Below are 17435 nucleotides of genomic sequence, written 5' to 3'. Positions count from 1 at the left end.
AAGATAAAAAGACTGAACAATGATAGATAGATAGATAGATAGATAGATAGATAGATAGATAGATAGATAGATAGATAGATAGATAGATAGATAGATAGATAGATAGATAGATAGATAGATAGATAGATAGATAGATAGATAGATAGATAGATAGATAGATAGAAAGAATGCATTGTAGAACGACGAAACTATAGATAGAATGATAGATAGAACGACAGAACCATAGAACGATAGAATGACTGAACGACTAAATGAAAGAATTAAAAAACGATAGATAGATAGATAGATAGAATGAACGACAGAATTAAAGAACGATAGATAGAACGATAGATAGAACGATAGAACGATAGAACGATAGATAGATAGAACGATAGATAGATAGATAGATAGATAGATAGATAGATAGATAGATAGATAGATAGATAGATAGATAGATAGATAGATAGATAGATAGATAGATAGATAGATAGATAGATAGATAGATAGATAGGATTTCAATAAACACACTAGATGCAAGAGACTAGATTCATTAGCTATGTAACTTTAATCCTCAGAAAGCTTGTTATTGGCATAACACACTACCACCTGTTCCATGTTCACACACACACACACACACACACACACACACACACACACTCTCACACACACAGAGGCAAAGCCTTTAAACCATCAATTCTATCCATGAACCAGTGTCTCTTAAGCCTAGAATATTCCCCTAATGAGTCGGCATAGCAAGGCACTTAGTGTGACACACGCAGCAATTCACACATTAATGGTAAAGCTTTCGTGTGCTTGTTTGGTTGAACATAATGTTCTTCGCCATCATCAAAAATGTCTGCATGCGCAACCGCTGATTATAAATAGCAACATAAAAGCAAGTGGTGCAATCTTAGACTATGACAAAACCCACACCCAATCCACCACCCAAACTGGCTGCCATGGCAACGCTGGCGACATCATAATGACTCCTCTTCCTGCAGATATTGAGCTGCGCTGTGTGGTGTCTCCTCCCCGAGAGCACCCATGGATATTATATCATCCCTTATATAAGACAGAAACACACACATACACATACACACGCTCTCCCTCTTTCCGTCGACACTGATACACGTCGGCTATGCCTGTCAGCTCCAGTTGAGGTCGAAGCAAGCGTTTGAAGCCAACTTCTGGGTGTTTAGCAAAAATTCACCTTGGTTTGTTGTCGTGGCGGCACTTTTTGGAAGAGAGCCGAGTTTGAAGTGACAGGAGCGGCTCTCGCCGGTGAAGCAAACAGATGACCCTAAGCATCCCGGAATGATGGGGGGAATATTAATTCTGACTTGAGAGAGCTCTTTACAAAGAGCAGCCTGTGTTCTTACAGCACTCATGGAGTCAGCCAATGAGCTTCAACAATGAGTCACAGGCATTGGGCTCGCTGCCCTAATGGAGCTAAAAATAGCCGCAGAAACACCTGCTGGCTTGGAGCGCTCGCCAATGATATCTCATTTATCTTATGTTTCCCAGCTTGCCCTCCCCACTACCGTCATTAAAAAGATACACTTTGATCCGACCATCCAGACGAGCTCTTGGCGAAAAAAACTTCAGGTCAAGCCGCTCGCACCTCCCAACTCAACTGGTAGCAAGCGCCTTGAAGATTAAGAATGACCAGGTTAGAACAAATGGCCCTCGGGATAACACAACTTAACCTTGTTCCAGACAGCGTGACATCATTGCGACACATTGTTAGGAAAAGCAGCCCTGACATCACCAGAGGTCAAAAGGTTTCTTCTAATGTGAATTATAAGGTCTGAGGATGGTAATCTGGTCTCCTTAACGTTTCCATTAACAAGTCTTTTAATACCTTCTAAGAATAAATATGTGGGGAGGAACACAATTACACTTCCGATGATAAGATAAATTCATTAATGAGTTTAAATCAGATCTTGCAAAAGGTGTTTTACACTTTTTATGCTGCTTTTTAGAGACAGCATAAATACAATCCAATAAATGGCTTTAATTATGCATTGAACGACAATACTAAACACACACACTGCCAAACACATAATGTGTATCTTTAAATACACACTGTCATATAAACAACCAGTCAGTCTGTGTTTGATTCATCCAAAGAATCGACTCATATGAGTCACGCTGCAACTTAGTTATAGACAAAATTCTGTTCTGTTGTAGGTCAATAAACAGTTATGCAGAAGTCAGCCCTGAAATTAGTTTCATTAGTTTCACCTTTTGTGCAACAAGTCAGCTGCCTAAGCTTTCAAACACTTGTTGCTCTGAATGTTTTGATTCACTAAAAAGAACCGACTTATAAAAGTCATTAGTTTGTAAATCAGTCTACACTGGTTGCTCTGAAAGTTTTTGATAAACTATGAAAAACCGAATCATAAAAGTCATTCGTTTATGAATCAGACTACACTGGTTGCTCTGAATGTTTTGATTCACTAAAAATAACTAACTTATAAGAGTCATAAATTCATGAATCAGAGTTCACTGGTTGTCCAGAACGTTTTTGATTTACTGCAAACAACTGACTCATAAGAATCATTATGAATCAGACTACACTGGTTGCCCTGAAATTTTTTGATTCAGTACAAAAAAATTACTCATAAAAGTGATGTGTTCATTAATCAGACTACACTGGTTGCTCTGAATGTTTTGACTCACTAAAAAGTACCAACTTATAAGAGTCAGACTACACTGGTTGCCCTGAAATTTTTTGATTCAGTACAAAAAAATGACTCATAAGAGTCATTTGTTCATGAATCAGACTACACTGGTTGCCCTAAATGTTTTGATTCGCTGAAAAGAACCAACTTATAAGAGTCATTAATTTGTGAATCAGACTACACTGGTTGCCCAGAAAGTTTTTGATTATACAAATAAATGACCAGAGTAATTTATTCATGAATCAGACTACACTGCTTGCTCTGAATGTTTTGATTCGCTGAAAAGAACCAACTCATAAGAGTCATTAATTTGTGAATCACACTACACTGGTTGCTCTGAATGTTTTTGACTCACTATGGAAAACTGACTCATTAAAGTAATTCAATTGTAAATCAGGCCACACTGGTTGACTTGAAAGTTTTTGATTCACTACAAAGAACTGATTCATGAGAGTAATTTGTTCAGGAATCCAACTACAGTGGTTACCCTGAATGTTTTGTTTCACTACCAAAAAACTGACTCATTCGAATAATTTGTTTCGTGAATCAGACTGCACTGTTTACTCTGAATGTTTTCACTAAAAAGAACCAACTCATAAGAGTCGTTAATTTGTGAATCAGTCTATACTGGTTGCCCTAAAAGATTTTAATTCACTACAAAGAACTGACTCATTAGAGTTTTTCGTTCAGGAAAATTATACTACAACGGTTGCCTTGAATGTTTTGTTTCACTACGAAAAACCGACTCATTAGTTTGTGAATCAGTCTATACTGGTAGCTCAGAATGTTTCACTACTCACTTAATTCAGGAAAGGGACTACACTTGTTGCACTTGTTTCATTTAATAGTTCCTGCATACACAGGAAACTGTCAGTGTTGTAGTACAGTATTCACATATTCATATTTAGCACATAAAATGTGTGAGAACCTGTGACAGCACCAAACATCAACTGATTCCCTCATTCGACAAGACCTTGTTGTTTCAGTCCACTTAGCTTTCATAATACATTGTTGAATAAGTGAATCAACAGGCTGGATGCCGTAGAACCGTAATGACGTGCATGTTCTTCGTCAGTCCTGCCACTCTATTTTAATTACGTTAACAAGGCACTTGTTGAGACTACAGTGGGACGTGGGCCATTTTTGCATCACCTGACATCAGCACTAAATCAATGTTACGAGACAAAACACACTCGCACCTCGCGTTTTGGCCCAGAGCCTTTGCAAGAACATTATGTGTAATGACGCCAAGAAGAGCTGTTGATGTATTAACGCCAGTTGAGCTGAAAAGAGAATCGCAAACAGCAGTAACTGGGCTAAATATAACTGCTTTTCTGAGCACACTCTTAATATAGGGAATGTGTGAAAGACTGTCAAACGTGTGGAGCCATCTGGTAATTTTAACTCGGGCAAAAATAAGAGCACCCTGTCAAATTTATGTAAGCTACTTCACTGCCCACCCCCAACCCTTAACCCCCACACCCCCCCACCACCACCACAAACATCTCAAGCACCTTAGCCTTCATGAACTGTCTTTAGTTGTGGTTTTACTTACTGAACAGTATGACATGAGATGAGAATTGTGGTGCAGATGTGGCACTGAATCAGTAAACACAAGTTCGGAGACCGAAAGTACCCTGTTTTATTTTCAGCAGGAAGGGATGACAAGCATCCTGCCCCGCGTCCAAACGGTTCCCTTTCCCCACAGGGATATGGTGACTCATCTGCTGCACTACATTTCCCATAATCCCTTGAGCAACGCATTTCTCATAGACTGATGTTTCTCATTACTGTTGATTACAGAGATGATCAAAGCGTTGAGTTTGTAGTGCTGCATCCAGCCATAAAAGCAAACCTCCCACACACCGTTAAGTGAAAAAGGTACTAAATTAGACTCTTAATTAACCGTCTATGCATACATGACAGTCTGCATTGGGAAAAATGTCTCACACAGTGATGCGCTACCTTTTAATTTGAAATGAAATCTTTCTTTAGTATAAATAGGCTTGTCAGAGTCAGCGCAATGTTGAATAACTAAATTAAATTACAGAGTTTGTGACATTTTTAATGTTATGTATAGAAAAACAGCATAAATATTCTCATATTTTAATATGCTTCAAATGCTGCATATGTTAACCTTTCCAACAGCGAGGCTGGTACATCGTGTATATACGGAGAACAGATAACAAGCTGCAAAATAATCAGGTGCCCTATAAATTAGCCTCCGGCACAGTTAAATTGAATTCTATTTTTTAACCTCTGTTGTCAGTAACACTTTTTTATATTTGGAAGGGATACGGTGTGTTTCTTAGCAAAAACAGTGATGCTTTTTTGGCTGTATATGCTGCGGTGACTGAGTGCTCATTACGGCTGATGTTATTCTGGGCTGCAGGCGTGTCTAAAGCAGGAAACGCTGCTGTATTTTTAAGTAGAAGCTTATTCCTCACAGCAAAAACAGGACAGGGGGAATCCAGATCATCCTTTTCAGCAAAAAAATATGTTTTCGGGGTTTATTTTTGGATGCATTATTAAATGCGGGAGGAAAATGCTCCAAAAAATTATACGAAAAGCAAATATATTTGACTTAATTTTCCTGATATATATATATATATATATATATATATATATATATATATATATATATATATATATATATATATATATTTTAAAAGAGAAATAAATAAATATTAAAAATATATATTTTTTTTTAAATCTGAATTCTTAAAAATTATAATTGAAAATAGCTTTCTCCTAACATTGTATATTTTATTTAGAAATTTGAGAGTTTAACATATATTTAATCATCCAAACATTTTTCCCCAACATTGTTTTTTATTATTTATTTATTTATTTATTTTTAATTATTTTTAAATTATCTATCTTTTAAATTTATTCAATCAACCCAACATTTGTCATAACATGTTTTATAACATATTATATATATATATATATATATATATATATATATATATATATATATAAAATATTTTTTAAAAAGCAGAATTCTTAAAAATCATAATAGAAAATAGCTTTCCCCCAACACTACATATTTTGTTTAGAAATTTGAAGGTCTAAATTTATTATATATATATATATATATATATATATATATATTTTTTTTTTTTTTTTTTTTTTTTTTTATTATTATATAATGTATAAATAATGTATTTGTGTGGAACACAATTTGCATGTCTGTGAGAATTAGAAACTAAATACATTGAAACTGTTTACTGCAATACTCTAAATCTTGAAAATGTATGTAAAATCCAATTTTTCCATCCAACATCAAGTGTAATCACTGCCCTGACATTAAACATCAGCGAGAGAGTCATTCTGCTTATTATCTTGAATAATACATCCATAATATCAGTCCAACAAACGCTTCAATATTCTACTTTATAGTTCTCCATAGACCGCATAATCACATTATTTGCTCATCACTGTCATTAGCATAATCCAAAACTCATTTTTTAAAAATAAAATGCCTGGAGCCGTATGAAAGGCTAAAGATAAAAACAGCAAGATGATGCATGAAGAGTCATTCATTGTACCCAGAAATATATTAAAAACAGCACTAATCAATTAATTGTCAGTAAATATCACCTACATTAAGGGACCGCTTGCTCGGTAAGCATAAAATTGCTGCAAGTGCATTAAAGTAGATCTCTTTATGAGTTCTTTGCACTTGAGACACATTGTATTTTGTTTTCGCTGAAGCAGACATGTCAAATAAAGCAGAACAAATCGTAGTACTACAAGACGTTTCACGCAACCGTTCATTCAAAAATATTTTGCTCATTCAACAGAATATTTAGCCTTTCCTCTAAATTGTCACATTTTGATTTGATTAGCATTACAATAAACATCTTTCGACAGCAGCTTCGCTCTCTTAGATTTCTGGCTCGACTCAAAGCACAAAGCATTGTTTTGAACCAAAGATTAAATCCTTAAGTCGGCACTCTTAACAAACACTTAACTTGACCTATTTGCCTCAGTTACCACAACACATTAACTGCAGTTCAGTTTGATCACACACAGTGAAAACTACTTTAGATACTCGCACGGCTATTTGCACAGAATTGAAACACAAAAAGAAGAAACGGCCATTTTTAACAAGTCAACAATAACAGATGTAAAAGCTAACCACATATCACATGACGGTGACAAAACTCTCTTAATAACTGTTCCACTGTACAGTTATATTAAGAGTTTGTGGAGATGGTATGATAGCAGAGCGCCACGGCGGCTAATCTTAGCACTCTAATGCTATAAGCTGAAAATAACATACTAAGAATAGCTGACCCACAGAGCGAGCAACAGGCCTGCCTGCCTGCCTCGCTCGGAGGGCTGTTGTTTAACCGCATACTTCTTTATAATGCCACACATGCCTGTACGGGGCTTTCACTGGACGGATGAGCATTAATTGAATCGCTGGGTATCAGGGCGCGGAACGGGGCGCCCTACTGCCCTGGTTGGTCGGACTTAGTCCCCTAACAGGTTGCTCCGCTGAGCCTCATTGAAGACGACAGCTCAGTCTTTCTCTTGTCTTTGCGCACTGCACTCATACAAATGAGGGTTAGTAGAACTATATTTAGAACGACAGGATTGCGTTAGGCAAAATTGAGCGTACTTTCAGTTGTGTTGCAACGATGCTGAAATCTAGGCAGACAATCTCCTGCGGTTCAATGCGAAGACAGAAAAATCAGAGGTGAAGCAATGTCCTCCACCCTTCTTTCAGGAACCGAAATGACTCAAGCTGTCTTCTTATTATACATGCACTTCCTTCCCCCCTCATTCACCCCAACTTTCATATCGTGGACTTCCCAGAACAACACGTTTTGAACCGGTCAGAGGCAGCAAGCACGAGTCAGAAACGACAGCAAAGAGCAAAAATGAGTCACGGTTGAATTTTAGACAATAAAGCAAACACATCCTCGCTCAGTGATGTCAGAGCCAAGCTCTCGGCAAACAGTGTCAGGTCAAAAATAGAACGGGTTGATTGTCTTTGGCGAATGTGAAAAGTAACGCGCCTTTCATGTTGACAGAGGAAGTTTCCTCTCTCCTGAATTAAAGGCTAAAGTCGCATAACATCCTGTACGCGTTCTGTTTTTATCCCCATTATAACCTACGCTTTCTGCCCGAATGACGTCTGACGGGATAATTACACGTACCTTGAGGTTTAAGGTTAAACTCACTAATAGAACGATGCTCTCCTAAAACTTTCTCCAGTGACAGCATAAACACAGTCGTACAGCACTTCAAATTGCAACTCTCTTGATGATGAGTTCAGGATGAGAGATGTAAAAAAAAGAGTCACCTGAGTTGTTGACGTTGTGCATGTCAGCGTCGTGAGGGGTCAGAGGCAGCCGGTGTTTCCCGATGCCGTCTGCGGAGAAACAGGAGTCGGCCTCGTAAATGGTCTGGAGCATTAGTACTTCAGTTAGCAGCACATCGTCTGCCAGCCCTGCTCTTCCTGTATTGCTGTCAGCTTGTCCCCTCCTCTTCTCTCGGTCTCTCTCTCTGTGTTTGTGTGTCTCTCTGTTTCTCTCTCTCTCTCTCTCTCTCAAGAGACCAGGAACATTCGCCCCTGCCTCCTCCTCCTCCTCCTCTTAAGCGACACCCGAAGAGTGACAGAGCTCTCCCTCACTAACAGTAAAAACCTTCACTCCTCCTCTTCTCTCCTCTGCTCATCTCTTCGATTCTTCTCTAGTCGACACCTAAGTGGCTCTAAGAATCAGCAGGAGAGTCTCTCACAGTCTCTACAGTCTCTACTCTGCCTTCCTCTTGTCCCGACAAAACTGCTTGTTATTTTCTCCCCGATGTGTCAGATTCACTGCTTTCGGTCCTCCCTCCCTCTCAAACTGTTTTTTGGTCTTCCAAGGTGGTTTCCTTTTGCTCCAGAGCTGCATTCAGCTCTCTCCTTTGCGTTTTCCATCAAGCTGCTTGCTGCAGAGAGGAGGAGGCTGATTTGCATGTGAATCAACAAGAGCATGGCCCACAGGTGACAGAAATAGAACAATGGCCGGCTCGGGCTATAAATAGGTCAGGCGCGGTGCGGGGATTGGAGCAGCATTGATGCGTTTAAAAATACCACACCAAACACAGCTGTGGCCCTCATCTACAGCCAGAAGGCATGTCTCTGTGTCTATCGCTCTTTCGGTTTAGTATGCTGTCTATCTTTATCTCTTTTTTCATTTTCTCACTCCATCTCTCGTCCATTATCATGCCTCTGGCCTCCATAAAAAGACACACTACCAGTTTTTCTGGAGATATAAATATTATCTCCACGCATTTCGCACGACACGTTGCTGCTCTGAACCGCGCAGCTGGTTTATGTGCTCAGCGTGCAAAGTAAAATGCAACATATTTAGGGTTGTCAAAGATGTACATGCATTTCAATCTTGCTTTCAAGATTAAAATATGAATGCATGTTGGATAAAGCAACTGTACAATAACTGTAACAGTATTATACCCAAAAATTCTACTAGTAAAACTGATACAAATTTGGGAGCAAAAATTACTCAGACACCACAGACTGAACAAAATTAAGCATTGCTTGGTAATTGGTCAAGAGTTGTGTAATTATTGTCTGAATTTTGGGTTAATTGTGATCCATGACATACCTTTCCATCAAAGTTAATTTGTTCTGACAACATTTAACTCTTGTGTTCTTGTCATATTTTATTACCATTTTCTAAACTATAGTGAATAAACTGTGATAATGTGAGAAATGTTGAAGGTGTCTGAATACATTTTGGTTTGACTGTAAATGGAATGGTGAGTTTTCATGCATAAAATATGTAATAACTAAGGATGTCATGCTATCAAAATCTTACGATATGACAATATCTCAATATGAAGTCCATGATACGATATTTATTGTGATATTTAAAAAAAAAAGACAAATGAAGACTTGAAGACCAAATGAAAATTTTGTAAATTTTTACAAGTTATTTTTCCACAAGTATTTATTATTAGTATTTATATAATTAAATTATTATTCTATCTAATGCACTTTGAGAGTTCAAAATTAAGAGCTCTAAAGGCGACTCAACCCTTTTTTTTATCTGTTTTATACGGTCTAAATTACATTCAAACTGGTGTTTTAGGAAGCCAAACAAATTAGAATATAATATTAAAAATAACAATTTTATATTATTGTTATTCCTATGACAGTAATAGCTATATATTATAAATCAGTTGCACTGTAAAATAAATTAAAATTAATATATTTCATAGATATTTTAATTTGCCTTTACAATACCGTAGGGAAATTACAATACTTTTTTCCTAATTTCTACACTTGAAAGAGATATTTTGAATTTGGACTGCAATAACGTTACCCATTTAAACCGCTAGCTGTCAGCAATTAATACTGCACTTTTAAGCTTTTATTTTGACAGAAATGGCAGTAAAGCTCTGAAGTTTTGAAGGAAAACTCCAGCTTCAGTGAAATCTTACACCTCACTTCAGTGAAAGACTTACAAAAACACGTCTCAACACAAATCTAGTGAAATGCTTTAATCATCTACCATGAAAAAAAAAAAAAAAACTGGTGGCTGTTGCATTCCCAAATGCACGCTAAACTCACAGCACATACAATAAACCTGTTCAATGCATTCACTGTGAACTGAGCCGTTGTGAGTTGCAGAAAACACCGGATCACGAGCTAACCACCTGAATGAAGTGCACACTTTGCTTTGAAACGCACAGCAAATTAAGACATATTGTGTTTTCAGTTTTGGTTCATTTGAAAGATATTGTGCCAAAGAATAATGGCCTTTTATGCTAGAATAAGACGTTTAAATATATTTTAAAAACTATGTTTTTTTCCCCCCCGGAAGACCTATCGTTTTATATCATCATGTGACCACGATGATTTTAAGACAGTTTTGCTATCGCGATACCACGATATTGATAAAACCCTTACATCCCTTATTTATACAGTCTAAAAAAGTCTTTTGAGCAGTGGCGGCTGGTCCATAGGGGGCGCTGGGGCGCTGGGGCTGGTCCATAGGGGGCGCTGGGGCGCTGGGCCCCCCCCCCTATTAACATGTTAAGACTATTAACATGTTAAAAATAAGTTTAATACATATTGCAAAATAATTACGAAATTGCATTATTTTGACATACTATTCGACTGGTAGTTATGTTAGCACCTGTAAAAAAAAAAAAAAATCTAAACTGTTTTTCGTTTGTTTGTGTATGCGGGACGCCGGCCAAATGGGTGTCTATTAGGTCTGTACATTTTTGAAACGCATGTGACTTGAGGCTGAGCTCTGATTGGCTTGTTTCAGATTGTCCTCAGGGCGCAGAGCACTGCGCCCCAGACCCTCCCACTTTAGATCTTAGCCAATCAATCTTGTTTTTATATATTTTGTCCTCATGTGATTGGACCGTTCTCGACTGTCAAATATGTGCAATATGTTTTCCGAGATGAAAGTAAATTTGATTTTATCTTTCACAAGCCGTTCAAATGAAGAAAAAAATAAATAAAAATAAACTTACGAATCATGGAGCTTGGATAGAGTTTGCTTGCTAGATGCGATGTAAGTCTTGCCTTTTATTGTTTTCATTGTTTGTTATTTCAAAGTCCTGTCACCGAAGCGTTGTGGGCAACTACACAGAAAGTAACGTTAACTGTAACAATGCAGTTTAACTCATTTGTCGGGGTACAAGCAAGGGTTTATGTAGATGTCTTTTTTCAAGTAAATTGTGAGTGTTTATGTTAGTATTATTATAAGCACAATATTAAAATAGATATATATAATATAGTGTTCCTTCTTTAATTGGACATACAAATATATTGTGAATAGCATTATAATTACTTATTATATTGGACTATATATACATTTATGAAAATTAATTTATATGCAATGTTTTATTACAAATCAATTTATTTTCTCTGTCTTTGATATTTATCCTGTGGCTCCCTCGTGTGGATAACATTAGTATTATGGCCTTTATCTCTGAATCACATTAATAAAAATGGCTAATATTTTTTGGGATGATTACAAATGTTTAATGATTACTTTACTGATAATAAAGCCTGTATTAAAAGTGTGATTCATTTTGTGTGCGCCCCCCTAAAAATTTTTAGCACCAGCCGCCACTGCTTTTGAGCCATTATGCATTGGAAAAGTCTCTGTCAAAAGAACTAAAACTGAAAGCACAATACACTTCTTTCAGGCAATCAGCTTGTGATCCGGTGTTTTCTGTGCCTCAGAACGGCTCAGTTCACAGCGAATGCAGTGAACTTGTTTATTGCATGTGCTGTGAGTTTAGCACGGGTTTGAGAATGCAATGGCCACCAGTTATGCTTTATTTTGGTGGATTGAAACTCGTTTTTGTAGGTCAACATTTTCACTAAAGCTGGAATTTTCCATCAAAATTAAAGCTCTCCTGCCACTTCCGTCAAAATTAAAGCTTAAAACATGCAGAATTAATTGCTGACAGTTAGCGTTTCAAATGGGTAATGTTACTGCAGTCCAAATTCAAAATATCTATTTCAAGTGTAGAAATTAGGAAAGAACTATTGTAATTTCTCTACTGTAGTGCAAAGCAAAAATAATATACAGATCAAATATTCATTTTCATTTATTTTACAGTGCAACTGTTTTACAATATATGACTATTACTGTCATTGTTGCTGTTATTATTATTATATTCTCATTTGTTTGGCTTCCTAAAACACCACTGTGAATGTAATTTAGACTGAGACAGTATGCCACAAATAAAAATAGGGTTTAGTTCTCTTTAAAGTTCAGGTACAAGTCAATTCACTGACTTTTTTCCGATTTAAGTTTTCTTAGTTAAGAACATGGGTTAGAGCTCTTTGAACTCTCAAAGTAATTTAATTTTAAAATGGACAAAATGTAAATGTAAAATGTAAAGTCATTATTTGCCTTTTTTTTTTAACTATCCCAGGAATATCGTACTGTGGACTTCAGATTTTGATATTGTTACAACACTAGTGATTTCGCGAGGTTGAGCTAGTGCAAGACGAGCATTTGTGGTTAAAAAGTATGTAATTTTGTATTTTTATTTAGAAAATGGCCGATCGTTTCTCTAGATAAGACCCTTATTCCTCAGCTGGGATCATGTAGAGCCCTTTAGAGCTGCATTGAAACTGCAATTTGGACCTTTAACCCGTTGATCACATTAAAGTCCACTATATGGAGAAAAATCCTGCAATGTTTTCTTCAGAAAACAACTACATTTCAGTGCATTTCCGAGCAAACGTGAAAGAGTTGTAAGTAAATTAAAAATAAAGTTTTGTAAAACAAACTCAAAAGCATTAAAATATACATATTTTCCACCCATCTCATATATTTTCCATCACCACATCCCCCCTTAGGCTTCGTAGGAACCTTTGGACTTTTACAAAGAACTTTATTTTTAACACTGTACTGTCATACTTCATTGCTAAGATGTTCTATAGAAATTTTGCATTGCCAAGTACAGTTCTCAGGATAACTGTAAACACTATCGCACGTCTAAGTTGAACTTGTTTAGCTTATGTTTGTGTGTGTGTGGTCATTTGTAGACCAGGCAGGTTGTATATTGAGGCCAGTGTTGCTCTTCAGGAGGGATTTCCCAGCTGGCCAAGTGTGTTTAAGATGAATTATTAGATCAGAGCACACAGAGGGAGGCCATCTGTATGTCGGTCGAACTTTATTTAAAACTCTCACTCCGATCTCTTCTGTTGTCACACTGCACTAAAATCTCATTCATGTTTATTTTTTTTTATTTTTTTTGGAGAAACAAAACTAATTCTCCAAACATCAACGATTTAGAAAATTCAGTTTTGTTTGTTGAACTTTCTCAGTATGCAATATTTATTGGTGTTGACAGCAGACATACACATCCCATCAACGTGAGATCTGATGGAGATTTTTAAGACAAACATTTCACTGAGAGAACGAAAGAGAAATAACGATAAAGCTAGAAGAAATGCTAATCATACTAACAGCAGTGCTCATCTGTTCTGCGGTCACATAAAACTCAGCTTAGACTGCACTACTGTACCTCAAGCATAATGGCTAATGATTTTTAGGCTGAGCTCAAGGGATGTTTAAAACAAGCTTGCTTGAAAAGGGTTACTGATATAGTAGTAAATACAAGGCAAGAGCTTAAGTGTTTGTAACTCAAGTAACTACTGAATAAGCCTGCATCTATAAATAGCACATATATACTGTACAGCAGTTTGTCATCTATATGAACTCACTGAGATGGTCAGTTAATGGCACTTTTTATTGCAAACATACACATCAGCTGCACTTCCAGGAAGGTTAATATCCAAGAGCAACATTGAATTAACCTCTTCTTTGGATTGCTGAGATAAAGTGCAAGTAATCTAGTTTACATAGAGTTGAGTTAAAGAGATAGTTTACCTGAAAAAATGAAAAAATTGTCATCATGTAATCACCCTCATGTCATTCCAAAAATGTATTCCTTCCCTTGTTTTCATCTGTGGAACATTTTGAGATTTTGTTGTCTATACAACAGAAATTAATGTTATGAAAGCCCATTAAAAATGCTTTGGTAAATTATAATTATAAGACTAAAAGTCAAATCTGTGACATGAAATTTTAAATTGAAGTGGAATTTGATTATGAAATAAAAAGTCAAAATTATGGCATGTTAAGTCATAATTATGAGATAAAAGACTAAATTTAGCCATACTAAGTCATGATGAGATAAAAAGTCAAAATTATGAGATAAAAAGTTAATTATAAGAAGTCAAAAATTATTTAGCTTTGGTAAATCATAATTATGAGATAATTTAAATGATTATTATTATTATAAGAAAAGTCAAAATTGTTATTGTTATCATTATAATAATTATGAGAAAAGATCAAATTATGATTAAGAGATAAAAAGTCAAAATTATGGCATACTACGTCATAATTATGAGATAAAAAGTCAAAATTATGAGATAAAAGTTAATTATAGTAAGTCAAAAATAGTTTAGCTTTGATAAATGAGATAATTATAATATATTAATAATATAATATAATAATAAGAAAATTATAATAAGAAAAGTTTATCTCAAAATTATGAGATAAAGGTTAATTATAGTAAATTCAAAATAATGTATCTTATAATTGTAATAATTATGAGAAAAGTCAAAATTATGATTATGAGATAAAAAACAGTAATTTAGATAAAAGTCAAAATTTTGAGATAAAAGGTTAAAATAATTTATCTTTGGTAAATCATAATTATGAGATAATTACAATTATAATAATTATGAGAAAAATTATGATTATGAGATAGTGTATGAAGTCAAACATTATTTAGCTTTAGTAAATCATAATTATGAGGAAAATTATAATTAAAATTATAATTATTATGAAAAAAGTTAAAAAATATTATTATTATTATTATTATTATTATTATTATGAGATAAAAAGTCAAAATTATGAAATACTAAGTCATAAGAATGAGATAAAAAGACAAAATGTAGACATACTTTGTCATAATGAGGTAAAAAGTCAAAATTATGAGATAAAAAAGTCTGTCATAAGAAGTCAAAAATAATGTTTCTTTGGTAAATCATAATTATCAGATAATTACAATTATTATTAATATTATAATTATAATAATTATGAGAAAAGTCAAAATTATGACAACATTTTTAATCGTAATAAAACCATAAGCCAAAACTATGAGACAGAAAGTTAAAACTTAACTTAAAAATTTATGTCATAATTACATTTTTGTATGACAAAATTGTGACTTTTATTGTGTGTCTCATAATTTACATTCTATGTCATATTTCTGATTTATCAAAGCATATTTTTTTCTTATGTGGTGGAAATAGTGTAACCCAAAACTGATTGAAAATCTACATTTTGAGATATTAAGTCATAATTTTCACAAAAAGTCATCAAAAAATGTTTCTGAATATCATAATTTAGATTTTTATCTTATACGTTTAACTTAGTGTTTCATTATTTCAATTTATCAAAGCACTTTCTTTCTTATGAAGTGAAAATGGGGTTAAAAAAAATCAACAGTTTGATTGAAAATCTAAATTATGAGATACTAAATCTTACTTATAAGATAAAAGTCAAAATTATGACATGCAAAAACATACTTTTAACAAAAAGTCATCAAAATGATGCATTTTCATGTCATCATTTTGATTTTTATCTTATAAGTATGACTTAGCATCTCATAATTTAGATTTTTTTATGCCATATTTAGATAATTTAGATTCAATTTCATATTTCTAAATTATCAAAGCATGTTTTTTTCTTATGTGTTGGAAATGGGGTAACCCAAAACTGATTGAAAATCTACATTTTCACAAAAAGTCATCAGAATTATGTTTTCGCATATCATCATTTCGACTTTTATCTTATAATATTTTTGACATCATATTTATGATTTATCTTTATATATATATATATATATTTTTTTTTTTTTTTTTTTTTTTTTTTCTTATGCAGGGAAAATGGGGTGAAGCAACTGTTGGATTGAAAATCTATATTATGAGATACTAAGTCCCACTTATAAGATAAAAGTCAAAATTATGACATGCAAAACATACTTTTAACAAAAAGTCGTCAAAATTATGCATTTTCATGTCATCATTTAGATTTTTATTTATAAGTATGACTTAGCGTCTCATAATTTAGATTTTTTTATGTCATATTATTTAGATAATTTAGATTCATCAAAGCATGTTTTTTCTTGCTTTTACTTTTATCTTATAAATTTAACTTAGTGTTTCATTATTTTTTTACATCACATTTATGATTTATATTATATCTTTTATATATATATATATATATATATATATATATATATATATATATATATATATTTGTCTGTGAAAATGGGGTAAAATAACTTTTTGATTGAAATCTAAATTATGAGATACTAAGTTCCACTTATAAAAGTCAAAATTATGACATGCAAAAACATAATTTTTACCAAAAAGTCATCAAAATTATGAATTTTCATGTCATAATTTTGACTTTTATCTTATAAGTATGTCTAAGTATCTCATAATTTAATTTTTTATGTTATATTTAGATAATTTAGATTATATGTCATATTTCTGATTTATCAACGCATGTTTTTTCTTATGTGTTGGAAATGGGGTAACCCAAAACTAATTACAAATCTACATTTTCACAAAAAGTCAAAAATTATGTTTTTGCATATCCTAATTTCAACTTTTATCTTATAAGTTTAACTTAGTGTTTCATTATTTAGTTTTTTTATGTCATACATGTTTTTTTCTTATGTGGTGGAAATGGGGTAACCCAAAACTGATTGAAAATCTACATTTTGAGATACTAAGTCATAATTTTCACAAAAAAGTCATCAAAATTATGTCTTTTGCATATCATAATTTCGAGTTTAACTTAGTGTTTCATTATTTAGATTTTTTACATCATATTTATAAGCCCTTTTTTCGTCAAACGTCAAAATTATTACATGCAAAAACATAATTTAATTCTTTATGTTATATTTAGATCATTTAGATTATATGTCACATTTCTGATTTATCAAAGCATGTTTTTTTCTTATGTGGTGGAAATGGCTAACCCAAAACTGATTGAAAATCTAAATTATAGGTACTAAGTCATACTTTTTTTGACAAAACGTCATCAAAATTGTTTTTGCAAATCATAATTTCAACTTTTATCTAATAAGTTCAACTTTGCATCTTATTTATGTAGTGTAAATGGGTAGTGAAAATGGGGTGAAAATGGGGTTAAAAAAAGCAACTGTTTGATTGAAAATCTAAATTAG

General features: G+C 33.9%; 1 protein-coding gene across 2 annotated transcripts in view; it reads right to left on the bottom strand.

Annotated features, from left to right (window-relative positions):
• The window catches only part of hdac9b (histone deacetylase 9b), a 75221-nt gene that overhangs the window by 29797 nt on the left and 27989 nt on the right, over positions 1-17435 (bottom strand). Inside the window, exon 1 of one of the 2 annotated variants that reach the window (XM_073847343.1) lies at positions 7981-8594. The exons of the other annotated variant lie outside the window; for it this stretch is intronic. Coding sequence (XP_073703444.1) covers positions 7981-8092 — 112 coding nt within the window. The 5' untranslated portion in view covers positions 8093-8594. Of the gene's footprint in view, positions 1-7980; positions 8595-17435 lie in introns of those variants that run through there. 2 annotated transcript variants of the gene reach the window in all.

This window comes from Garra rufa, chromosome 9 (assembly GCF_049309525.1).
Source record: "Garra rufa chromosome 9, GarRuf1.0, whole genome shotgun sequence".
Taxonomy (NCBI): domain Eukaryota; kingdom Metazoa; phylum Chordata; class Actinopteri; order Cypriniformes; family Cyprinidae; genus Garra; species Garra rufa.
This window is presented reverse-complemented; position numbering and strand designations above follow the sequence as displayed.